Here is a 25,094-nt window from a genome sequence, read left to right on the forward strand (position 1 = left end):
ATTAGGTTACTTTTTGTTATATTCCATATTTGTGAGTATCAGTGTCCTAGGTCCAAGAGTCGCCTAGTTTCTCTGGGGAAGTGAAAATGAACGGACCCGAGAATTGTTTAAGCGTCCGTTTTGGAAGACAGCGGAGTAGAAGCAGTGGTGAGTGCTATTTAGCGTCTCATTTTATAAAGGTGGCGGCTTTTCTTTGGAGGTGTGATGAATACTCTGCAATAACTGGACTTGACGTGACTATAATTGACAGAATTGATCTAGTTGATTCATGATAGACCGAGTTGTGTTCAGTGCAACCATTAAGCATTGATTTAAAATTCTTCTCGTCTGGCCGTGATGAGTGATGACCCCTTGTCATGTTGCACACAGAGTCTGTTCATTGAAGTCCGCCGGTGTGGGTTTGAATGGAGGGCCTGTTTTAAGGTCTACTCGGCCCCGCTGTGTGTTCACCCCCCCGAGTGCTGATGGCCGAGGCGGTGGAGACAGGTTCCCCGGGTCTCGGTGCAGGAGCGGCGGTGAAGGAGGAGGACCAGACCGGAGAGCTTGAGACGGAGGACAAAAAAGTCGAGGAGGAGGAGGAAGAAGAGGAAGATGAGGAAGCCCTGCCCCACGCGGAGTTCCTGGACATCTTCGAGGAAGGTCTGGCTCAGATAGTGCAGGACCCCCTGCTCTGCGACCTGCCGATACAGGTTGGTTTATCTGCCTCGTCGGCTTCTGGATCCTGGATAAGCTGTGTAACCCAGCAAGACAGATTTGGCAGCAATCCCTGTCTGACATGAAACTGGAGGGCACGTGTGGGTGCAGCATAGAAAAAGTGTGAAAGCTGTGAAGCTGGGGTGGGGTGGGGGAATAACCCAATATGACTTTGAAACCCTTCAAACCCACGACCCTCTGGGACTCGGGACTGAGCGTTCCACAGCTGAACCCTCCTGCCTGGCTTTCTGTCACTCCAGGTCACTCTGGAGGAGGTGAGCTCTCAGGTGGCTCTGGAGTATGGCCAGGCTATGACTGTGCGGGTCTGCAAGGCCGACGGGGAGGTCATGCGTGAGTCACGAGTTTTTGTTTCTTGGCTTTTTCCCCCCTCTTAACCTGTTGTATGATCCGCAGGAAATCAGGCAACCAGATGGTTCTCCGTGGGGTTGATGGGTCACTGACTTGGTCAGGCCCAGTGGCTGTCAGCTGTTTGAATTCACAGTCACTAGTGAACCACAAGATGTGAAAGCGACTCCGGAGTGATTTAAGCTACTCAGTACAGGCGTGTAGGACAGGTTCATAGACCCTCTGGGTTGAAGTAGTTAAAGATCGTAAGAAAACTTGAAAATGAGAGGAGAGGTTCTTTTTCAGACAGCGGTGCTTTCTTGCAGCGATCGTGGTGGTGCAGAACGCCTCCGTGCTGGACCTGAAGAAAGCCATCCGCAGATACCTGGAGCTGAAACAGCAGCGTGAAGGAGGGGTGAAGCACATCAGCTGGTAGAGTGTCCTGCAGTCGAAAAAATACAATAAAACAGTCTAGACTGGAGTCGGGGGAATTTTTCCTTTTGACAACATGGTCAAATACTAGAGATCCTGCATGCTTTTTTTGTAAAAACTCTGGGATAAGACGCTGAAGCGTGAATTACTTTGAAGTCAGACATCACTGTAGGGTCATTTTAACATTGATCTTTCTTTCACATCCTGTGCGTAATTGTGCCAGGTAAACTTCATCGCTCGTCCTTTCCGATTTCTGCCTTTTCAAGGAGGTACGTGTGGAGAACCTATCACTTAATCTTCAACGGGGAGAAGCTGGAAGACGACAAAATGAAGCTGAAGGAGTAAGTAAAAACAAACATTCCCCTTCCCTGGCATTGCTGATGAGTGCGAGTGTCTGTGCTCTGTGAGCTGTGAAGCGAGGGACACAACAGTGGATTATGTATTGCAGAATGTGGCGATGTGCAGATAACCGATCGGTTTAGGGCTCATTCGAACCAGACCATCCCAGGTGCTTTGTTCCTACTGGGTTTTAAAGGAGACAGCAGCAGGTGGGGGTGGAGATTGTGTTATTTTGTTGAGAGGTAAAACTGTGTGGAATAACCTCACTTTCAGGTTTGCTCAGAGAGAGTTCTTTGTGTGGAACCCCAGAGCTTTGTCCTGAAAACTCTCTCTCTTTTCTTTGCACAGTTACGGCATAAGGAACAGAGATGAAGTGACTTTTGGCAAGAAACTGAGGAAAAAGTAAAACAAGGTAGCGTCTTACAGATTTACCAGTTACTTAAGAAGTTCTGCCCGAGTTGGGTTCCTTTTCCTCTACGCTCAGTTCGGCCCTGTGGGATGCATGCAGCACAGGCATTTCTGAGGTGCTACTGGTGCCTTGCTTCCTGAAGTCTGACCTGTTTGGTACCCGGGTTATAAATAACACCAAGCCAAAAAAAAAAGTTCAAATGTAGACCGCATTTGAATATATGTCTTCATATTCAAATTAGTTCTCTTCACTGTGCTTGAGGAATTGATTCAGCCTTTATATACTCATTTTCTAAGGCTTTTTCACAGTCAAAATGACCGATACAGAACCGTGTTCTGGAAATCTGAAAGATGCAAAATGAAGTGTTGTAAGGAAATGTCTATCAGATCTGTGAAAGTTTATAATGGCGACTGTGCGCTCACTGTGCTGGTCAAGCCCCGGCAGTTTGTGTGTCCTGATTTACGAGTCTTTTTGAAGTTTTACATCGTCGACATCAGAACCCGACATTGTTTTGAATTCTCGGTGACGCTAGTGGATTATGTATCGCAGAATGTTAAACACATTGCACCCAGTGATGTAACGAAGGGAGTTCAGTCCACTTAAGATAAACCTGTACTCCATGACTTGCTGTCTTTAAAGTACTAGTTTGTTTCAGGTAAGCTAGTGTTGTTAACAGAATGTCAGCGTGTCATTCTCTGGACGTTTTGTTGATTTAGGTGTGCAGAGACGGAGCTGTGAGGATCATCTCACTCCCCTTGAAGAGCTATACACCTCTGCTCACTCCAGCGTTCACCTCTGTACACTGAGAATGCTTTGTATGACTGTTATGTAATTAGGTTTGTTTTATAGAGATTTCATAAAAAAATGTATTTTTTCTCATTTTGTAGATGGTTGTATATTGATTTCTCTGTGTAAAAAAAAAATCACATTGTCTAGTGAAAAATCCGCATTAAAAAACTGCAATGCTCCACTTGTTGAGTGTGTGTTGTTCAATGATGTTCCCTGGTTTGGGCAGAAGAGATGGCCCTTTGTCCCCTGTGGTTTTTACAGTTCAGTAAACATTACAGCAAACAAATTAGATGCTTCTTTGAATTCCCCATCCTTCATATATACAGGGGTTTGGTGGGATTTGGGGGTTCCTAGGGCATAGATGTATATAGCAGTTTGTTAAACAGCCGAAGATGTGTATACTAACATTGTTTTTACTGATCAGACGTCATCTTATGCCTCGTTTTAAAGTATAAGTGAAGGTGTTAAAGGACACTGTACTGTACCACATACTTTAAATATGGTGTTTGCAACAGTTTTTTCTCCTCTCTATACTGGGCAAAGAGCAGGTGTCTATTTCCTGGAGTCTCAGAGCTGCACTGAGCTTCGGGTTGCACAGACAAGCTTCTCTCGCTTGGCTTGAAGAGAGGTGAGATCTTCAGCTTTTGTGTATAAAGGTTATTTAACACTTGAGAACATTAAACTCTTGGGCAATGGAAACATCTTTATCTATTAAAGCAAGCACTGTTGAAGATGTACAGTACGTAGGAAGGGTGGAGAATTGGGGAATACCTTTAATTAAGCTTTTCGTGTGCTTATATGCTGCTGAAGTGCAAAAATAAAAATCATTTGATCGTGTTTATATTTCACAATGGACTTGAGACAGCTGCATCTGCCTCCCCGTGAATGTACGTATCGATTTTTTTGCTGTGTTTCTGCTGGTTAACGTCGTATGCACACTGTTGGCACGAACCTGTACTTTCGAAAGCTGGCACCTGGGTGGGGGGGGTTAGTACTGCCAATTCACTGCTGCTCTTGGGTCCTGGGTTCAGTTCTTTCGGGTGCTCTCCCTGGGGGTGGGGTGAGTTTTCTCATCTCCCACAGACTTGCTGGTTAGGGTCATGGGTGTCTGTAAGCTGCCCGTGTACGTGGGCGTGCCCTGCAGGGGACTGGCATCCTGTCCGGTGTGCCCCTGACCCTGATCGGAACAATGCGGGAGCAGAAGTCCATCGAGCCCCAGGCTGGAAGCGGAGTGTGGCTGCCTGGCCTCTTCTCTGCGCCGCAGTTTCAACGTCCTGTTGAAGCTGGTCCGCCTTCTGTCCGGAGGAGGGTTTGCTTGGGAGCTTCGCTCTTTCTCTTACTGCCTGGGGCGCGGTGGGGGGAGAGTTGTGTCAGCAGTGAAGGTCTGGAGTTTGGGCCCTGTGATTAAAGCCCTGCTGAGCTCGATGCTGTAGTGAGACCACGCGGCCTGAGGTAGAGTAGCCTGCTGGCCCCCAGGGGCCTGTGCTCGGCGCTCCGTTTTCCCTCAGCTCCTCGTCTCGTCCCCAGGAGGTGGCCACAGCATGCCCAGCCCGCAGGAGCTGCAGGAGCTGCAGGAGATCGAGCAGGAGCTGAGGCGGCTGCAGCTCAAGACCCAGCAGCTGAATGACCGGCGAGCGATGCTGTCCATGCTGCAGAGCTTCCAGGAGGACACCAAGATCATCGCCCCTTCTGGCAGGAAGAAGAAAGGTCCCCTGGTCCCCGGCCACCGGCACCCGCTGTTTTAACAACACACACGCCCGCCGATTTTCTTTTAAAGCCAGGTTTCTTGCCAAGACCCGAGCTGTGCTTTGGCCGATTGTTAAATTCGTCCTCGTGCCACTGTTCATTCGCAGCGTCCAAATAACGCATTCTGGTGTCTCGCAGACGGATCGGGGAAGAAATCGGAGCTGGAGGAGATCGAGGAGGAACTGGAGGCTCTCTCGGAGAAGGAGGAGGATCTCCTTGCCAGGAAAGAAGAGATCCTCTACCCAGATGGTCAGAAACAAGGTATGGCACTCCTCCCCCGAAATTTAAGCACAGAGAATGAGGGACAATACAGCCCAGTCCGGTCCAGCTTAGGGAAAGTAAGCGTTCCTTGGGGACAGAGCAGCAGCTGGCTGTTTCCTGGTGGGTCTCGGAGGCAGAGAGCTGCACTGACCTGTGGATCACACACACCCATACACCTGCGGGGAACAGGGGTGAGATCTTCATGTCTCCTGGGTGAAGGTTATTCATCACTTGAGCATGCTAAATAGCAATGTGTACAGTGCACTGGGGTGCAGAAGGCTTGTTTTCACTTGCCGTCCCGAGTCTCGAGGGGTCTCTCCCCTTGCCGCTGGGCACCCCGGAAACCTGCTCTTCTCTGTGTCTCCGCCAGCGGTCTCCAAGCTGAACGGCATGGGGGTGTTCGTCCTCCCTCGCCTGGGCAGCGAGATGCCGGACGTGCCGCCCCCCCCGCCCGCGCCAGGTGAGACTCTGCGCCCCCGTCGCCGGCCGCTCTCCGCCGGGCCAGCACGAGGCCCCCATGTCTGGGCGCGTCCTGTGGGCTCCCCTCCTTTCGGGGCGCGGCCAGGCCCAGCTCTGGCCTGGGGCGGTTGTACGGAGCAGGTGGAGGAGGGGGGCCGTGCAGCCCCCTCCCCTCGAGGGAACCGCTGTGCCGAAGCGAAATGACGTGGTGTGTGTGTGTGTGTGTGGCCCTGTCCTCAGCGCCCTCCGTCATCTTTGATGTGGAGATGCTGCCCCCTCAGGCGTCCCAGACGCGCTGCCCGTCCTGCCACCAGTTCATCACCACGGAGGTCTTCACCAGGGTGGGCAGCGTGGCCTGGATGGTCTGCTTCATGTCCATCTTGTTTGGGTACGTTCACCTCCAGTTCTCCGCCTGTTCTCCCACAGCCCAGCGGTTTGCCCCCTCTTCCCTCACTCCCACTGCCTGGGTAACGTTTACGGCGTATCAGTAAAAAAAATCAGACTCTCTCCAGGCCGACGCCGATCCCCACTCTGCAGCCAGAGCAAAGCCCCCAGGTGAAAAGAGAAGAGAGGTTCTTTACAGTTGTTCCTCACTGTGAATACCACCCTCCTCCCTGCCCATGCCTGTTTACAGGTGTGCCGCACATGATTTGCATTGAGCAAATTCTGTACAAATGCAAGCTGATAATCCATGTCTGATAACAGACATAAGCTTGTTCAGGTTACAGCATTACACAGACCTGTGTTGTGCTGTCTAAAAGATCATTCATGAGCTCAGAAGGGCACACTATAAAGATGGATAGATATGTTTAACTTTTCTTTTAGCTAGGCAGAGGCGGCTCTATAGGAATAGTGAGTACAGAAATGACTAATAAAAGAAATTTCCCTGTAGGCCTGGTTAATGTTCCCCAACTGTGGACATCTGCTTTTGAATAGATATTCTAGAAAAAGTTGTGGGAGCAGCAGGACTGCCCACTTCAAAACGTAACTATTGATCAATTTAGGGTCAAAGCTTTAAGTTGATCACTAACGCTTCAGTGATCTGAAGGCATAAAAATCCCTGTGGGAATTGTACAAGGCTGCAGTGGCACAGCATCTCCATTGGTTAAACAGGGAGACAAAGGGTCAGCTCGCTTAACGACCTCAGCTGAAGTTCCGGCCCTATTACCTGACGCCGGATCCTGTTTGCTCTTCCCCAGGTGTGTGGCCGGCTGCTGTCTCCTTCCTTTCTGCACCGACACGTTTAAAGATGTAGTCCACAATTGTCCGAAGTGTCGTGCCCAGATCCACACCAACACCAAGCTGTAAGCCTGCACCTGGGGACAGGGCGGTGCTGTGCTGAGAGGCGGGGGGCCCGTCCAGCAGTCCCGGCTCTGCGGCCACAAGGAGAAGCAGGACAGGGCTGGGGGAAGGGACTGGAGTAGACCCGAGGGAACATGTCTGAGCTGGACCACGGATGAACTCGTACAGCTCTGTCCTGGCGTTGGGGAAACGCCTGTAAATTTAGACAGATATTGCATGGGACGTGAAACCGCATGGCTCGTCCTGTGAACATTTAATCCTCCCGTTTTAAACCTGATAAATGAATGAATATTATTTCTGTAAGCAGAACCAGAAATGACGATTTAAAGGAAGAAGCGAATAGAACGCACTAGTCCTCTGTACTGTATTCTCTGGGGAATTGGTTATGAGATCAGCCAGAGATAACGACACTAGCAAACAGAAGAACAGTCCTCTTCAGCTGCACCCGGGCTGATCTGCATTAATTAAACAAATTGTAAACCCCTGTGCTGTCTTGCGCAACAGGATTGAATCGGATTTCTGGAGGTTTTATTCTGCTCAGTTCCACGAAAGAAGGGCAGGGCTCAGCCGGTGAGTGACACTGCTGTGCTCTGTAGTCGTTGGTTGGGAGCAGGTCGGTTTTCCCCCGTTTTGAGCACGTCTGAAACATTCACCAACCTCCTGCAGGAGAGGAGAGCTGGCGCTGCTTCATGCTGACCAGCCCGAAGGGCTCTCTGTCCTCTCTCCTGCCTGCTGACCTCCAGGGCTGACGAAGCCTCAGAGCTCCGTTCTTGCGTCACTCCACTTCTCCCAGCCTGCACCTTGAGAGACGCGCGAACAAAACTCTCTTCTTAAAACCTTCATCACACAAAGTGCTTGTAAAGCCAGATCTCTTGTTTTTTTTGCATAAAATGCAAACTTTTATGATTACCTATGCAATACAACGAAACAGTGGAAATAAAAGTAACATCTGTTAAAAATAATGCTTGGAGTTGCACTTGTCTTTTTTGAGAAATGACCCGCTACCATGATCTTAATGTCCCTTGTTTAACCGTGGGTGAAACTGTAGGTCAGGGGTTCATAACCCTGTTCCTGGGATCCATCAAAACTAACATTGATTAATTGGGACCTTTGAAAGTTTTTTCCTACCCAGACGTTGGGAGATCTTAGGTTCTTAAACACAAATGGTTAAACTGCAACTGTTAAGGAACTGAAACCAATCAAAAGAGTTCAAATTAATAGTGAGTTTAATTCTGTACCTGTAACGGATCCAGCTCTGCGGGAATGAACCCCCGAACCAGGGCCGATTTGTACTCCTCACTGTCCCAGCGAACAGGGGAGACACCAGCTTGACCTCAGCTCTCGGAAGCAAGCTCCAGACGGCACACTCATCACAGTACGTCACCAATTTTTTATTGACACAAAAAAGGCAGATATATATACCGAACAGTTTCTCCATTGCAACTATTTACAAAATAGAGCTCATAGATGTGCTACACATGTATAAAAATACGCATTACATTTATATATAAATATATACACAATGTGCAAAACTTATGGCATACAAACTATGAATTGGAAACCACGTGCAGGGGATGCTGAAATGTTCAAAGACCGAACTCCCAACTAACCTCAGAGGTCTGCTTCTGCAGTGCGTCACCTGTGAGGGAGGTAAGCAGAAGGACTCGCGCTCTGTGTCAGCACATGCTGAAGAGCGTGGCTGTGGCCGGTCTGCGGGCAATGCTGATTTTCGAAAGGCAGAAACAAGGCTTTAGGTGATCAAAGAGCCGGTGAGCACAGGACACTTTAACAACACAAATCGCCCTTTTAAAACAGCAGGCGTGTTGCCGCACCGAGGCTGGGCACCAGCTGGAACGCGTGACTCGCTTGCTCAGAAAAAGAACACTGACTGAAAAGGAACAAGGCAAAGGCACGAAACAGAAATATACAGTATATATAGCCCCGCACGCTTGACTCTGCTTGCAGACAGAACTGTCGTGTTTAAGTGCTTAAAAATGATACATTTCCAGGAGTCATCTGAAACCCACATCTGTGAATCGTTTTCACAAACTGCTTCCCGGGGGTATCCGACAGGATGTTGAGGACTGACCACCTCGCGCCACGAGACGAGAGCCCCTCGACCCCGGTCACCTGGACGACAGGGTTCGAGAGCGAACGGCTTCAGCCCCTCGCTTCCCCCACACGATTCGATCCCCGCTGATCCAGCCACTGACGCAGGGAAGCAGAGTGAAACCGACCCCAACACTGAAGCCCTGCACAGCTATTTCCCTTTAATTACTTCTGGCCCGGTGCTGTGTCTGGTGGCTCATGTATAGATAGACAGATAAAAAAATAAAACACCTGCGCAACAAAAACTCTTCGGTATCTACACTTTTGAACTGAAAAAAACCCCATCTGTGGTTCTTAGCACGTTCTGATTGTTCCTACAAATACAATCTAAGGGCACAGCACACAGAAATGCCCTCTTTGGCAAAACAACGCAGCTCCTGCTGCGACCCCTCCCTTTCCTCCCTTGCAGTGTGTGTGGCAGCCACAGGGGGCGCTGTCCCGCCCTAGTCCTCCCGCCTCTCCTGACAGCAGCCCGCCCGCCTGCTGCCTCAGCGTGAAAACTGCCCACTAACGGGAGCTGCGAGCAGGGGGCCCGGATGAGTGCGAACAGGCGGCTTCTGACTCGCCGTCCTGCTCCGACGTCGAAGCAGAACAACGCGGCTCTCTTTTGTCAGCGGGCCCCCCCTCGCCCCGCCACTCGGGGCGCTGCCGGCGTCACGGCAACAGCGCCACCCGGGCTCAGGACCCGTCTGGATCCCAGCCGCCGCCACCCGCTGGCAGCGGTAACCAGGCGAAACAAGCGATCTTGACAGACTTCCTGGCGACAGTAACAATGGCGTCTCTCTGTGTGCACAGGTGACAAGGAAGTGTGCGTTTATGTGGCCATAAAACGTTCTTTCACTGCTGCCCATGTTGCCCATGAGATGGCACTGCTGTGTCATTATCTACACACGCAGGATTCATTTTCTCTCATTTTGGTCTGTCTTTGGATACAAAACGGAAAATATCACCCGTGATGCAGACCGTTAAAAGAATGGATTCGATCGCACCGGCTCCTTCCTAGCGACCACAGCAGATCTGCTTAATCAACGGCAGGTTTGGATCAGATGATTCTGTGGGTGTGTTCCTGCCACCTGTCCTGTCGGGGTCCTGTTTGACCACAACTGCTGCAGATCTTGAAGTGCTGTGGAGATAGTGACATGGCCTACAGGCTCAGTACTCACTTCCACCCTACCATGAGGTACAAAGGATTGTTTGTGATGCTAATAATGCGTTCTTAATGTTTTCCCCACCCCCAAATTAACCCTGGGAACCCAGCAGCTCACGGTCTGATCTGCAGTCTTCTCCATCTCAAACACATTTCTTCCACCACAAAAATATAATTTTGATCACTGGCTAGGTTTACCCTTCAGCCCTGCTATTTTTCATCTTTGGCTTCCTTCCACTGTTTTATCTTTCTGGCAAGCAATAAGCAGCACGATTTGTGTTTGTTGTGGTCTCTGACAGAACCTCTGATGAGTATCTGCAGAGCTTTGATCAAAGGAAACTCCCCCAGCTCTTCCAGGCAAGCTTGTCTCCGCAGAGACATCTTACTAAGCGAAATTCAACACGAAGATAAACACTGGATGATGATGTTTGCAAAAATCAATTAAAAAATACCCACTCCACCACCCTTCACAATCATCATCAGATCTGCATCTTATCAAGTGCCCTAAATAAAAGGGTCACACATACAAGCAGTCCATCACAGCTCTTATTGCTCCTAAACTAGTGTTCACATCTCCCTTCACAGCAGCAGGAGCAGCAAAGCTGAGTCCTTGGCAATAAGAACAGATCCGTCCTCCACCTGGCAGCTGGAGCACAGACTGGGCGGGACCTGGTCGGCTGCCCCACACAGAGGAACAGCACCTGCAGCTCAGACCCCGCGCATCAAGAGCCTCGTCGCTGTACCGCCGGAGACGGGTGGCCCCACGCTGTCTACAATACCCAGCACCCATCTCTGCCTCACTCTCCCCCACAGGCTACCCCACCTCCACCTGGCGGCAGATTTTGGCCGCATTCCCGAGCCCCACACACATTCCGGATGACAGCTCCAGTCAAAACGAGTGGCTTCAGTCAGTTTCTGGACACCGGGAGACAGTCCCGAGTGACCTTTGGGGCAGAAGGTCACGTGGCAACAGGGCAACAGCTCTGCTGTCAGAGCGCGGCCCAGCTGTCCTCAGCTCCTAACAAGCGTGCAAGTGTGCACAGGCGATAGCAATTCTTCAATAGTTAAGGCAGCTCGCTGTGCCTCCCAGACACTAATGCCAATACGTCTACAGTCTGCCAGTTGCTGTCAGATTGCTATTCAAACTGCTGAGGATACAGACGCTACAGGACATCGAGAGAGTAGCAGCATGGCGGTCTGCATGTGAAACGTTGTTTTTTCCCTTCCAGTGTTATGCTATGAATCTATGTGCGCCTGATTCACTGTCCTGGGCTGCCGTCAAAAGATGTAGTGCATTGTGGGATTGGCTTAACCCCCCCTGGGTAAATTCGGGGCAGTGCGGGTCCTTGCACTGGGAGCCCCCTAGAGGAGTGTCGGGGAAGTACAGCGTTATTAGTGCGCGCTCTCAATGATGCACGAGCAGCGGCCATGCCTGCCTGCGGCGGCCTCGAGACCGGCCGGCGAGTGCGAGGGATGGGGGAGAACTCCGAGCGACGCCAGGGTGCCCATGCCCAGCGCGAGCGGGGGGAAGCAAGCCTCTGGCTCGTCACCGTGTCACTTTTTCTTCAGCTCGTTAGTGTTGCCATTCTCTTTCGGCTCGCCCTGTGGTCTCTCGCCCCTTCCGCTCCTCTGCGGGACTTGGATGCAATGTCCTTCGCCGGCCACCGGAGGGCGCTCAAATCAGGGGTTCCCCATCCTGGTCCTGGAAACCCATGCACGCGCTGCGATTTGTTCCTGAGCTCTCAGTTAAGTAACTGAAACCCTTAATTTGAACTCCGTTCTCAGTTACTACAGTACATGTGTAGGAGGCTGCTTTTTTAACTTCTGAGTTTCCAGAGTTAATCTGCCAACCTCTGAACAGAAAGAAAAATGCTGCAGAGGCTCCAGACAAGAGACTTGTTGGGCTGAGTGAAGACTGCTTCAAGTCGAGAGCTCAGCTGCAGTGAAGACCAGCAGGTATGGGGGTCCCCAGCACCAGGACTGGGAATCACCCTCCGTTTCCCAGAACAACTGGCTGGCTGGGCCCAGGAAAGGAGGTGTCGTCGCCTGCTGAACATCAAGAGAACATGCTTCCACGTGCCCTGGGTGTGCCAGAGGCCGGGCTAAGCCCACGTACTGCTGCTCGCCGTCTGGCGTGTCACAGTCAGGCAGCTCCAGCAGGAAAGATGGCACCGTCTGCAACAGACCACGAATCACAGCGCCTTGCCAGGATCAGGGGGGCGGTCCAGGCACTGCGGAGCTCCAGCTCCGTACCGTACGGCTTTCCGTCTGCCGACAACAAGCGTTAGTCAGCAAAATGAATGCACCTCATGTCTCGGTGGTTCAAGAAACTGTCAGTGCGCCTGTCACGCTCAATATCCCCAAGGTGAACGTGTTCGTCTGCTGTAGTGGGATGTTGCTTCCGATACCCCCCAGATTTTATCCGCAGCGTTGGGGGGGTCAGTCCGCAGGGATCAGGTACTATGCTATTCTTCACAAGGCACCAATCCAGTAAACCTCTCTGTGTACAGCAGTTACAAAATTCCTTTTTCTTTAAAAAAAAAAAGCCGTTCAAAGAAATAATTTACAAAGGTATTTACAAAGTCTTCTACGGACTGTCCTAGAGCCGTCGATTTCATTATCCTTTCAAAACGGACATTCTGCCATATTAAAAAACAAAAAAGTCCAACAAAACAAAGTGGGGAAAAAAAAAGAACACTTTCCCTTAGAATTCACCGTTTCAGAAAACATCTTAGTACTGTGTCGGCTCCTAGCCTCCTCCCCCTGCTGCTCCCTGCCTTTCAGAGAAAGGCTCCCTGTGCCGGAGGGAAACTTCCAGAGCTCCAGCCGAGCCCTGTCTGCATCACCTCAACGCCAACGGCACAGTGCATTCCCACAGGAACCCAGGCAGGAACAGGAGCAGGGAGGAGAGCAACATTGACTGTTTCTCCTTGATTTTCGGACGCAAGATGACAACGTTGGCACGGGCCTTTTAATTCTGTCTGCCGATTACTGGGGTGGTGGCTCAGTCACAGACAGGGAGCCCCTCTGTCTACAGTAGTGCGGTTCTGAAAGGCAGCAGGCACCACTGCATCGGACTCCCAGCCCGATTCTCTTTTCAGATCTTAAAAAAAAGAGCCGTTCCCAATTCCCTTCTCCCCCCCCCCCCCACTTAGGGGCTTTTCCCCCCTACAAGTTGGTGAGTTTTAATGCCACCGAGCCGGAGAGTGGGCTGCGCTGCCCGTCCAGCCTTCCCGAACCCGAGATCCCAGGGCGACACTCCCTGTGCAGATCGAGATGCCGGTCTCGAAAGGGCTGCCTATCCTGTTTGGCACAAGTCCTGCTGGAGCTGGGAGGAAACCCAGGAGGACGACCATGGTGCTTCACTGCACTCGCACCCTCACCCCCTGAGCTCCAGGAGGCGCAGCGCTCAAGAGGCGCCCCTGGGCCCCTTTCCCGCCAGTGCACCCCGATATCTAGGGGAAAAGGATGATCTGGCCGGCAGGCAGGGAGGGAGGAGGGGGGGGGGGGGGGGGACAACACTGCGATCGTTCATTACGACAGGACGAGGGCCCAGGCGGGGTACCTCAGTCCCAGTGCAGATGCAGATCGGGGGCGTCCAGGAAGTCCGAGGAGAAGACGCCCGCCCCAGGCGAGACGCCCAGCGGGTGAAGTCCCCCCGCCGGGCCGGGCACGGTGAGGTCCAGCCACTCCATGCTGTCCAGGTTGGCGTCGTGGAGGTCGTAGGCGGAGGCGGGGGGGCCATCGGCGAAGTGCAGGTCGGAGGTGTCCATGGGGGAGTGCGGCTGGTCCAGCAGGGGGCAGTGCAGGTCCTCCATGAGGGGCAGCTCGCGGCGGGGCGCCCCCAGCGCCCGGGCCTCGGGCTCGGCCGACAGCGTGCCCTCCAGGAGGGCCTCCAGCTGGTTGTCGGAGGCCAGCGAGGCCAGGCTGGGCGCGGGCTCGGGGACCAGCGAGGAGGGGGGCGCCAGCTGCACCTGGGGGGGCGGCCGGGACAGCACCGTGCTGATGGGCAGGGTGGTGATGCTGGCGGTGACGGGCATCATCTTGGCCGCCACCGGCGGGTCCTCGCCGATGAAAGGGGATATCTCTGTGCACGGCAGGAGGGACTGGGGGTTAGTGCAAGCAATCCATAATTCTTATCAGGACTCCCACTCACAGAGGGGGGGGAAAAAAGATTCTCATTGTGGCCGAGAGGCTCGCCACGCGCACACTCAGTCATCTGAAGTGCAACGAAGCGAGTTTCTTTAGGCCCAAGCCAGACGGTACAGCAGACACAGATGCTCACCTCCACTCTCGATCAGGATATCAAACAGGTCGTCCATCTGCTGACTGGTTGCCGTGGGAACCTAGCGGGGGAAACCAGACGGCGGAGCAGGTGAGCGACGCGTTCCTGGCTCGCGGGCCCGTGTGTGCGCGTGCGCGCCGGCGCGGGCGCCCCCTACCTGCGTGCCGCTGCTGTGCGCCGGCAGGCTGCGCGTCTGCTTCACGGCCTCCTCGTAGCGCGGCGGGTCCTTGCTCTTGGGGGGGTGGCGGGGGAAGACGGAGGGCTGCAGGACAAAGGGGGGCTGTGGGGGAGACATGACTTCCTCACTCCGCAATACTGCAACACCCCGACTCCCACAAGCAATCTCTTCGCTTACCCAAACAGGCAGGCTGTGCAAAATCAACAGCTTGTTCCATGCACTGTGCACTACGGGTATCCTGTCTACAATGTCTACAGTCTACAGTGCCCTGTCTGTATTTGCACCGTGGACCAGGAGGAACGATATTTCGTCCCACTGTATGCTTGTATGTGGCGTGAACTTGGAACTTTTGACTTAAAACCTAAACTGCTCAGCCCAAGCTCGGTATAAGCGTTCCACTGTTTATACAGATCTCAGCAACCACTTGGGCTCTGTCAACTGGTCAGTCCACCTCTGCGCTCAGCGGGAGCTTTGGGCTGCGAGAGAGACGGCCCAGCCCAAGGACTGGCAGTACCTTGTGCGTCGGCCCGTTAGGCAGCGAGTGGCTGGGGGAGGCCCTGCGGGCAGGCCTGCTCTCCGGGGAGGCGTTCAGGAAACACTGGGGGATGTCAGTCACTGGCTGGCTGGAGCCGAACTGGAAACCAGAGCAGGATGGGAAGGCCTGTAGGGAGAGGAGGAGCTGTCCTTAGATGGGTGGAGATAATTCTTCTTTCTTCTTCAGTTCATATCCCCCCTTCTCTGTTGTGTCAAATCCCCAACCCCCACCACAGAAAATACGCCCAGCAGGTTTGCTGATTAAATTGTTTTTGTTACTGTAAACGCGCCAGTGTAAATGGGAACAACAGCCATTCATTTTAAACACCTACAGTGGGTGTATTATCTGCAGCTGCACCCTGCTGCCTGTACTTCCTGGCCAGGACTAGTGCACCTGCTTCCTGCTTTCCAGGTAAATAAAGCTCTTTGTCCCCCGAGTGTTTCATAAGGCCTGGATATCATTCAGTAAGAATTTGGCCACAATGAGGTTTCACACAGGCTCGGTGAAGTGACTCCTTTTAAATAAACCTTGATTGTTGCCACATTTCCCTCAATGGCTTTGTTACAACGTCTCCCTGCAGAACTGCTTAGAATTTCAGGATGCAAGCCTGTCAAACGCTGCTCAGATCACACTTACTGGGAAAGCCACAATTAATGGCAAAGCTCTGATGAGATTTAAACCAACATTCAGGAGCAATAATTCAAAGATGCCGTACTGGGAAGCACCTTCAGATTGACATAAGGAGCTCCTCATTCACACAAGGCGAAACTGCCATTAACGAAACAGTACACAGAGCAGACAGACAGTAGCCAACGCTGGCCAGGACACCCCAGCCCACAAGAGAAGCTGGTAGAGAGCGTTTGCTCCTCGTCAGTCACGCTGCGCACTGGCAACAGGACAGCTGCCAAGATTTCCGCCAGGGGCACGTTTAACGTGATTAGGAAAGGAATTCGTCATCAGGGCCAAGCTATTATTAACCGAGCAACTGTAATGTCAAGATAACAAATGAAGGAGTCAATTACTGGGACAGTTAAAACAGAACGCTGTTCTCTCAGCTGCACCAGTCTGGAAGCTGGGCTAATTCTCAGTGGCATTTCGGCAGGCCTCAGCTGTCCCACTGCTGTGCATCTCCCTCGTCAGGCTACCGTCTGCGCTGAGGTTCGAATACCACTTCGATCGACGTCACGGGCACTTATCCACTCTCAGCTTTTCAGATCCCCCCCTAATTGTCATCTTCCCTCCCCCCCGTCAAGTGTTCCGAGAAGGTTAAAAAAACTCCTGATACAAAAACCAGAGGCAACCTGCTAGACAAGAATAGGCTACAAAAATGTGTTGAGGAGGCAGAGGGGTCTGCGCAGTGAACGTGAAACTAGAATTTGAAGATGGCTGGTTTCACCGAAGAGCCTGATCTGTTGTTTCTGAGTCCGACACTAAAAGGGCCAATGATGGTTTTATCTCAAGTGAGCGCAGAGGGAGTGCCCACACACCTGCGTCACTTGCTGGTTCTGGCTGGGTAGCTGCGGAGGACTTGTCGTCTCCGGGTTGTGGGGCGGCATCTGAGGCCCAGAGGCCTGAGCGAGGCCTGGGGCTTGAGTAGAGACGGCGGCCTGGACAACTGGCTGCATCTGCAGGGCGGAAAATCACACGCTGGTCAGACAGAACGGATCCCAGAGGCAGATGGCTTTTTGCAAGCCACTCAGATCTGTAGATCCAGCTCATCACGATTAATCCATGATGAAACAATGGGTCACACGATCGTGCACCTTTGCCCTAAACCAGAAAATTAATACGGCGTGTGGATTACAGAAAACCAGAGGCGCCTGCCTTTGCCATGAACCTGAATTGAGGAGATAAAGGGATTTTAACAATCCCAAGCACGACAGAGAGGGAGAAATACTGAAAAGCTGCCTTAATAGCACTCCTCAGTGTCACATCTACAGTGGTGTGAGTCCAGCAGTATCTCTGCACAGGAGCTGAGAACCCCAGCACCGCGCCCACACCCCCCGAGCGCCGTACCTTCAGATTCATGCTGGCCGCGGGCAGCTGGATGGCGGCGGTGGTGCCAGGGAGGGAGACGGGCAGGAGGATCTGGGTGCCAGGCTGAGCAGTCAGCAGGGTCTGGGGCTGTGCCAGGACCTGTGGCACCGACTGGGGGCTGATGAAGAACTGAGGCAAGGGGGTGATCTGGGGCGGCTGGGGAGGGCTGGAGCGGGGCTCCTCCTGCTTGACGAGGGGGGGCGGGGTGGGGGTTTGGGGGGCCTTGCCCTCTTCCTTGACGGAGGCGGGGGGGCCGGGCTCCGGCGGCTGCTGCTGCTGCTGCTGCTGGCCCCTCTTCTCCACCTCCAGCTGCATCTTGAGCTCCTCCACCAGCCTCTGCTCCTGCTCCAGCTTGCGCATCAGCTCCTCGATCTGCCGCTCCTTCTCGTGCAGCCTGCGGTCCTTCTCCGAGGCCTCGGGCTCCCCGGGGGGCTCCTCGGGGGCCCCCCCGCGGGGGGAGCGCGCGGCGCCCGGCGGGTCCGCCCCCCCGGCCTCCTCCGCGCCGAGGTGGGTGGGCTCGGACAGCATGGGGGACACCGGCGGGGTGGAGCCCCCGCCCTCCGCCGGCCCGTGCTGGCCAGAGGCGAGGCGCTGCGCGGCGGGGGGGGCGGTGGCCTCCGGGCCCGGGGCGGGCAGCCCGGCGGACGCGCCCCTGGACGGGGGGGCGACGTTCTCCTGGTACGGCCGGAGCCGCTCGATGAGGTCCGTCTTGGTTCCGGAGACAGGAAGGCCCCGCAGTTTCAGCTCCATCTTCAGCTCGGCCACCTGCAGGAAGGAGGGGGAGCGAGCTTCCTGAGGGAGCGGAGGGGAAGGAAGTGCGCAGCCCGGGTCCCCGAAAAACATACCGGCATTGAGCTGAACACGCCTGATTAAAATGACCACTTCAGTCCAGCTGTTCTAGTTCCCTGCTCATTAACTGCTCATCGTCTTCCTGAATCAAGTACTGTATCTGGGTGCCAGTCCAGGAGACTGGAGCTGTTAAGCAGCAGGTTAACGGAAACGCAGCGTACCCCAAAGCTGAGGTTTTAGAGTCTGGGGTTCAGCCATCTCTGCCCGTTAACACCGACTCGTCCCGGGACGGTGTTTGAATTTGTACCAGTTCTGCTCTTTCTTTCCCCGCCTCGTGCGCTGTGCTGTTCTGTCGCCGTACGCGAGACTCGGCTCGTCGCGCGGAGAGACGGACACGGGGCCGAGAGAGTCGGGCTCACCTTCATGTCGTCCAGGTTGGCGGGCAGATGTCCCGGCTTGCGGAGGGCCAGGCTGTTGTTGGGGCGCGCGGCGCTGCCCACGCCGGGCAGGGACACGACGATGGAGGTGGGCACGTTGTTGTTGTTGTTGAGCGAGGCATTGGCAGTGCTGTTCTGGCCATCAGCCACAGGCCTGTGAGGCAGGGAGAGAGGAAGAGGAGGGGGCATGTACTCCAGTGCCACAACACCTGCCAGATAGCTTCAAGAATCCGCAGCGAGACATGAACCGCAGCACACAAGCGAAAGTGTGGGCAAGCGCAGCACACTAAGGGCAAGTGCATTTACACTCAGAGTCACTGTGCAGGGGGGTTGTGGGAGTGTGGAACAAGCTGCCCAATCAGCGACGAGCAACCCAAAATAGGGCTATCTATGCTTTAACGGCCACGACTCGTTTGTTATCTTCTTAAATGTTGTTAACATCTGAGCTTTTAACAATATCATCTGGGGTCATTAAAACCAAACGGGGCAGCTGCAGCTTTTGTGAAACTCGGTTGACAAAAAAACATCCGGGACGCTAATGGCGGCCGATGGAGCAATACGTAAACATCCTGGCGCTAATTAACATCTGGTGCAGAACGCGGAGCTTTAAAGGGCACGAACAGCACGATAAGGGTGTCTGGAATTCTGACGGTTTCACGTGGTCGCGTCTGTACAGGAATGGCAATGTCTCGTGTCCCAAGGAACGTCTGGGGCTTCGGGGCTGGAGTTGAGAGAGAGAGAGACCTATAACTCTCCTCCATGATAGATGACTTACAGGGCACCACAGCGCAACCGCAAAGCTTACACTCCCGCAGAGCCTGGAAAACTCACAGCTATCGGGCAGTGCCAAAAATGTCTTCCTGTCGCATAGAGATGTACTGGCACAGGGAGGCAGTGGGCAGGGGAGAGGTACTGGGGTGGGGAGGGGTACTGGAGTGGGGAGGCAGTGGGCAGTGGGCAGGGGAAAGGTACTGGGGTGGGGAGGGGTACTGGAGTGGGGAGGCAGTGGGCAGTGGGCAGGGGAGAGGTACTGGAGTGGGGAGGCAGTGGGCAGTGGGCAGGGGAGAGGTACTGGAGTGGGGAGGCAGTGGGCAGTGGGCAGTGGGCAGGGGAGAGGTACTGGAGTGGGGAGGCAGTGGGCAGTGGGCAGTGGGCAGGGGAGAGGTACTGGAGTGGGGAGGCAGTGGGCAGTGGGCAGGGGAGAGGTACTGGAGTGGGGAGGCAGTGGGCAGTGGCCAGCGGCGAGGAGACGTACTTGAGCGGGGCAGGCAGGATGGCCTGGTAGTTGTAGTGCTGCTGCTGCTGGCTGAGGATCTGCAGCTGCAGGAAGAGCTGCTGCTGGTGCAGGAGGCGAGCGTACGAGGAGTCCATGGGCACCTCGCTGGGCTCCGACTTCTGGTCCGGCGGGATGTACTGGTGGTACTTGAGCTTCTTCACCCGGGGCTTGACCTCCTTCCCCTTCTTGCTGCGGCTCTTGTCGGCGGCTGACTTGGGCTGGCTCTGCTGCGGGGGCGAGAGCGAGGGAGCCGGCTGAGGGTCGCGCACGGAGCCCCCAGCGGGCAGACGCACTGGCAGCTGTTAATCTCTGATACTTGGGTTTAAAAACTGCACCTTTCCAGCTGCTGCACAGATAATGAAGCTCAGTTATCAGCCTGGGCAAAAGACAGCTGCAGGGTACGGGGGGGGAGCACTGACCTTGTCAGACTGATCTGTTTTGGGGGTGCAGTTTTTAACGAAAGCCCGTACCTGAAAATGGGACAGGACACACATGACTGCTCCCCGCCCTCGGACACGGACAGGGGGAAGGGACAGCAAAGAGGAGCCTATCGGAGCTCGGCATGTCTTTAGAGGAGCTAGGAAACCCACACAAACATCCAAAAGCCCCCGTCCAGAATGGACCAAGAGCTGTGACAACACCACACCCCCCATCTTTCTGTTGACACAATACGTATATCTGTCCTGTGGTATTTAATGGAACGACCCCTCTGTAGCAAGCTGACAGCTGTCGCACTACAGCTCACAGTGACATCTCAGCATCCGGACTTCTGACAATTAAACTGCAGGACTCTTCTAGGATTCTGAAGAACAAGAAATCTGACAGCAGGCCTTTGCAACCCTTACAGAAGACGACAAAAACCAAAACTGTGTTCCCAGGCTTCCTGTAAACGTCTATGTAAACAAGTTTAAGTGCACCTTTAAAATATACCACTACCACTACTAATGCGTGAACCCAGACAGTGGTTATAAAGAAAGAGAAAGCGGCGGGCTTCAAAATGGGACAACATTAAAAATTCATGGACACAAATTGAGATTTCAGCATCTGAATTTACGTTTACGGGGGCAGTGCAGATTGAATTCTTGAAACACACAGACAAAACTGAGAATTACCTTGCGGGGAAAAAAAAAAACCCCATCACATAACAACGTATACTTTGATATTTCCGACGGGATCTTAAAGTAGTTTCAGTAACAGAAACACATTCACCTACGTGCGTACGAGCGCCAGAGGATGAACACCACACACACACACCGCTCTTGGAAGTTACAGGATAATGGCTTCTTTATCCGTCACGTCTATCCCCCCCAAACTCCAGGTGCTCTACGCGATTATCGAAGGGTCTGTAAATCCCCGCCGCCGAGCTCCAGTCTTACCCCACAGCCGCCCGCGCCGCGGCTGAAAGCCTGCCCGGGGTCCGGGGGTCCGGACCGCAGGACCTCCATGCCGTCCCTAGGCTGGCGGGATCCGGAGCGGGGAACGAGAGAGGGGGCGCCGCGGGACCGCGCTCACGCCCACCGCTCTGGCAGGAGCTCGCACTGTGCTTGTGCGACGCCCCCCCCCGACTAGTGGAAACCCTATCCTGGGGTGGGACTGCATCTGCCAGCCAAACCGCGATCCCCCCCCCGCGGCTTCCCGTCAGCTCAGCGTGCTCGCGGTGAACGGGGGCACGCAAACCCCTCTCGTCTTTAATCTTCCCGCCTGACAGGTGCTTATCTGCTGAAGCACAGTGCTGTTTACAGACGCCACTGTGCAGTTCGTACACTGTTTACATGATGTGCTGGCTGGAAGCAGAACAGCGCCCCACAGAACATTTTTCCAAGCGCATTCAGAGACACCTTGTTTATAGAAGAGCTTGGCGACTGTACTGGGCTGCATTAACGTTACTCAACAATGAGGGCCCGGCAGCGCACTGAGCACTGAGCACTGAGCACTGAGCACTGAGCACTGAGCACTGAGCACTGAGCACTCACCTTCACGAGGGTGGGACCCGGCTTGGAAGGAGCCGCCGTGGTGATTGGCTGGGAGTGCGTTGCCAAGCGACCAGCCTGCTGCTCATTGGTGGAGACCGGCTTGAGGAATTCTGGAGCGGGTTGTGAGATGAGAGGCGAGTAATACTGTGGTGGAGAGAGAGAGAGAGAGAGAGAAGGAAGATGACGGCGCTCGGACTTGCCAGTCAGACTTTAGACAACCGTCTAAAAAAAAAACCCCAACAAAAACCGCAGCAGCAGACACGAATGCAGCACTATCCCCCCCAAAAAAAAGCATCAGCAGGCAGAAACCTCCGCAGGCAGGCAGCGATGGCCTGGGCGCGCTCGGGTGCAGACCTGCAGGGGGGAGGACGAGGCGGTGTCCCCGGGGGAGCTGGCCGACCCCTGGGACTCCTGGCTGGCCGGCTGCTCGGGGGACAGGGCGTCGCTGCTGTCCTCATCGAAGGAGTACACGTCCAGGGTCTTGGGGTAGTTCACCTGGCCCACTGCGGGATCAACACGGGGATAGCGCAGGGCGCAGCTTATTAATCGGCAACGCTCGCGAGGGACGCCGAGGCCCAGGAAACTCGAAGGCGATGCACAGAAACTGCTGCAACACTCTGACAAAGGTGTTCTGCACGGGAGGGCGGCGGCCCCGTCGCGGACCTGACCTGCAACGAACACCCTGGCCAGCAGGTGGCAGCGAGGCCTCTCTTACCAATGATGGCCTCCTTGACGCTGGAGTCCACAGGCAGGATGTTCTTCTCCACCAGCTCCATGGGGCCGGGCCGCTGGGCGATCTTCTCGTTGAGGTCGTCGGCCAGCCGCGCGCGCTTCAGCTTCAGCTGGGTGGCCTGCAAGGAGGGCTCCGCCAGCGTCTCTGTCCGCCAGCGAAGAGCGGGTGAGTGCCTGCGCCGCGTGCAGCCCCCGGACGGCCGGGCGGCCCCGGGCTGTCTCGGGGCCTCGCAGGCGGCTGCCGAGGACCGGAGATCTTTCTCCGCCGAGACACGCCTCGCGCGCGCTTTCTCGCTTTTCTACGGACATAACCTTTCAGTTCCTCTTGTCCCACAACAACGGCAACGGCTCTGCGCGACTTTGCCAGGTCAGCACGTGCCACCCAGTCAGCGCCGCCTCAACACGCCCCCGCCCCCTCCACCCCGGCCGTCCTTACCCTGCAAGATGTGCATTCGGACCAGCTCGGAGCGCTCCGGCCGGCTGCGGATCTTGTGCTTCAGGAAGTTCTCGGTCTGTAGAGACGGGGAGAAACGGAGGGTTTTAGTGGGGGGCTTCCGAGATCCCAGGATGCCCACACGGCACGCCGGTGCAGTTGGCGGGATCCTGCAGAGCTGGCGCTTCAGGCCCTGAAACCCATGAATTATGTTCGGTCACTGGTTTCCGACAGCGGGGTCGATTAAGAAATGAAAGGTCTCGCAGATGGTCTGCAGGACCGGGTCCCCGACGTCCTGCCAGGGGCCGAGATGAGCTCTGTAACTGTTCGAGAGTTATCGACGTAACCAGCTCGGCAAACTCAGAGCCCTTTATCCTGCCTCCCGGGGCGTCAGACAGGAAAAAGAGTGTTTACGCTCACCTGTCTGGAGCGCCAGATAAAAACCTCGTAGAACAACAAGTCAGCATACGGTAGGTGTACTTAGGATGTCAGCTGAGCAGGACCTAGCAAAATAACGCAGTGGCATCTCTTCCATGTAATATTCATTTATACTAATGCGGCACTTACCAGGAACAGCTGAGTAATAACCGAGCAGGGCCAATCGATTTGCTCGACTGGGACACTTTTGCTGGAAGACCTGTATGTGCTCCCACAAAGCCTTTGGATTTACTGTTCTCTGAGGAACGGTTTGCCGCTGGATCTCTCCTGATTACGATTACTTCCACTACAACTTCCAGGTCGGCTGGGACTCACCCGGGCTCTCTCCAGGCTGCGGATCTGCTCATGAAAAGCTGCTGGGCTCTTCAGGGCTGTGGAAGAGAACACACATTCACAGCCAGCCCGATTACCACCCACTCAGAACAGCCCATGCGGCCTCAACACTACAGCACCCGGCAAGGAAACCCACTGAGATCATAGGCAGGGGCTTAGTCAAAGCACGCGCAGAGCGCACAGGCTTCCACTGACATTCGTGCATCATTCATCAACAGGATTGATGGCTGCTGGTCTTGTTTTATTTTTGACAACACTGGACACATCATTAACTTTTAAGTTGATTTATTCATCAAATGAAAAAGAACAACTCAAAATACAACGTAAGCAAAAGGTGTGACACGATATAATGAGCCTACATCCAATTCTTCCCCATCTGACGAAGGCAGGGGAAGAAGACAGGCTGACCCTGTAGACTTCAGTGGCTGGTTAGTTATAATACCTAATCTTATAACTTTCAGGTTAGGAGAATGTGGTCTCCTGAATATGACGCGCTCACGGCTGGGAGCACAGCTCTTGAAGGAACAGCAGACTGGAGACGTTTTGAATTAATCAGTTTATGATGAAGTAATGCAGACTCCCAAGACTTTGCGTTCTGATTGGCTGGGAATGAGCTCAGCAGGAAGTGGTTTTCACGGTGGAAATGAGTTCATTCACATTACAAGTATCAGGCAGCGGTTGAGCAGGACCTTCGGCCCCAGGTGAGTCATTCTGCAACTGCACAGTCTGGCAACACAAGGGAGTTAGTCACCTCGCAACTGACTATCAGCCTGTAATCAAGGGCTTATCTCTACACTCACAGCCTCGCTCTATAAACAGCAGGCTGAACAGACTCACACACACATCTCTCACCCCCTCCCCCTGGCCTCCCTCAGGGTCGGGGGTGGAAGAGGGTCTGGTGCTGACCGCCCCTGGACCCTCCCTGCCAACTCGACACGAGGCGTCCGAGGATCAGAGCAGCCACTCTGATTAAAACACTGCAGGCCCGCAGAGGGAAATACCGAAAGCCTTGATCGGCAGGCAGAACATGCAGCTCTCCGGTGAATTTAAATCACCCACTGCGACAGTCTCACAGGGTCAGGATACTGAGCCCACTGCTGGCCACGCAGGTCTGTGAAGATGCCCCTTCGCTGCAAAGAAACTGATCATCCTGGTGAAAGTGAGAGCACACATACAGTTTCTCAGCTCAGCCTCGGCACCGACATCCACCTGGTACACGATGTAGTAACTCCCCTGTAGGACGGGGGTATAAACTCCGAGTGTGCGAGGGCGAGCACGGGGCCGAGCTGCCTGGAGTCTCCCCTGGCTGCACGAGGGAAGGAGCTGTGCGGAGAAGGGCAGAGAACGGCAGCACGCGAGCACGGCTGCCAGACAGGAACCCGGCCAGAAAGCCCACAGCCGCCAACAACAGGAAGGGGCTCCGCCACGGGGCCGCGCCGCTCGAGAGCAACTGCTTCCCCTCGTGACCCCGGCACCAGCATCCGAGCAGCGTGCCTTTGTGTGAGAAAAGATGGAGGTGAGGGACACCTTCAGCGCAGCCGGGCCTTCAGCCTTCAGAGCGCGGTCAGGGCAGCAGCAGAATTATGCCCCCCCCATCGTGCAACACCTTCCTTTAAC

The 25,094-nt window shown here is 54.3% G+C and overlaps 3 protein-coding genes across 20 annotated transcripts in view; 2 read left to right on the top strand and 1 right to left on the bottom strand.

The window, feature by feature from the left end:
- The first annotated feature begins 7 nt into the window (after positions 1–7).
- Positions 8–3,188, top strand: snrnp25 (small nuclear ribonucleoprotein 25). The gene is made up of 7 exons (XM_088613358.1): positions 8–147; positions 370–689; positions 954–1,044; positions 1,365–1,470; positions 1,737–1,811; positions 2,158–2,221; positions 2,935–3,188. Exons 2-6 carry the CDS (start codon positions 465–467, stop codon positions 2,213–2,215), a joined length of 555 nt encoding a protein of 184 aa, XP_088469484.1. The 5' UTR covers positions 8–147; positions 370–464; the 3' UTR covers positions 2,216–2,221; positions 2,935–3,188.
- Positions 3,189–4,548: 1,360 nt separating this feature from the next.
- Positions 4,549–7,737, top strand: LOC148644842 (uncharacterized). 2 transcript variants are annotated; one of them, XM_088613353.1, is made up of 5 exons: positions 4,549–4,714; positions 4,892–5,014; positions 5,385–5,474; positions 5,714–5,861; positions 6,673–7,737. In XM_088613353.1, the coding sequence occupies exons 1-5, from the start codon at positions 4,549–4,551 to the stop codon at positions 6,779–6,781; spliced, it is 636 nt and encodes a 211-aa protein (XP_088469479.1). In that variant the 3' UTR covers positions 6,782–7,737. The 2 variants fall into 2 exon arrangements, with proteins under 2 accessions (XP_088469479.1, XP_088469480.1); XM_088613354.1 differs by having other exon boundaries at positions 5,755–5,861.
- A 5,618-nt stretch (positions 7,738–13,355) lies between these two features.
- mrtfba (myocardin related transcription factor Ba) overlaps positions 13,356–25,094 on the bottom strand; it is a 39,441-nt gene continuing 27,702 nt past the window's right edge. For 12 of the 17 annotated variants that reach the window (XM_088613334.1, XM_088613332.1, XM_088613347.1 and 9 more), the window contains 13 exons: positions 23,460–23,515; positions 22,710–22,785; positions 22,257–22,418; positions 21,851–22,053; positions 21,542–21,685; positions 19,548–19,795; positions 18,275–18,446; positions 17,046–17,831; positions 16,517–16,654; positions 15,009–15,155; positions 14,474–14,596; positions 14,317–14,377; positions 13,356–14,118 (listed from right to left, as the gene is read on the bottom strand). In XM_088613334.1, the coding sequence (XP_088469460.1) occupies positions 13,598–14,118; positions 14,317–14,377; positions 14,474–14,596; positions 15,009–15,155; positions 16,517–16,654; positions 17,046–17,831; positions 18,275–18,446; positions 19,548–19,795; positions 21,542–21,685; positions 21,851–22,053; positions 22,257–22,418; positions 22,710–22,785; positions 23,460–23,515 (2,837 nt within the window). In that variant the 3' untranslated portion in view covers positions 13,356–13,597. The remainder of the gene's footprint in view (positions 14,119–14,316; positions 14,378–14,473; positions 14,597–15,008; positions 15,156–16,516; positions 16,655–17,045; positions 17,832–18,274; positions 18,447–19,547; positions 19,796–21,541; positions 21,686–21,850; positions 22,054–22,256; positions 22,419–22,709; positions 22,786–23,459; positions 23,516–25,094) is intronic. The other 5 variants (XM_088613340.1, XM_088613344.1, XM_088613339.1 and 2 more) reach the window with 4 other exon arrangements.

Source organism: Lepisosteus platostomus, chromosome 19 (genome assembly GCF_059453375.1).
Source record: "Lepisosteus platostomus isolate fLepPlt1 chromosome 19, fLepPlt1.hap1, whole genome shotgun sequence".
In the NCBI taxonomy this organism is placed as follows: Eukaryota; Metazoa; Chordata; class Actinopteri; order Semionotiformes; family Lepisosteidae; genus Lepisosteus; species Lepisosteus platostomus.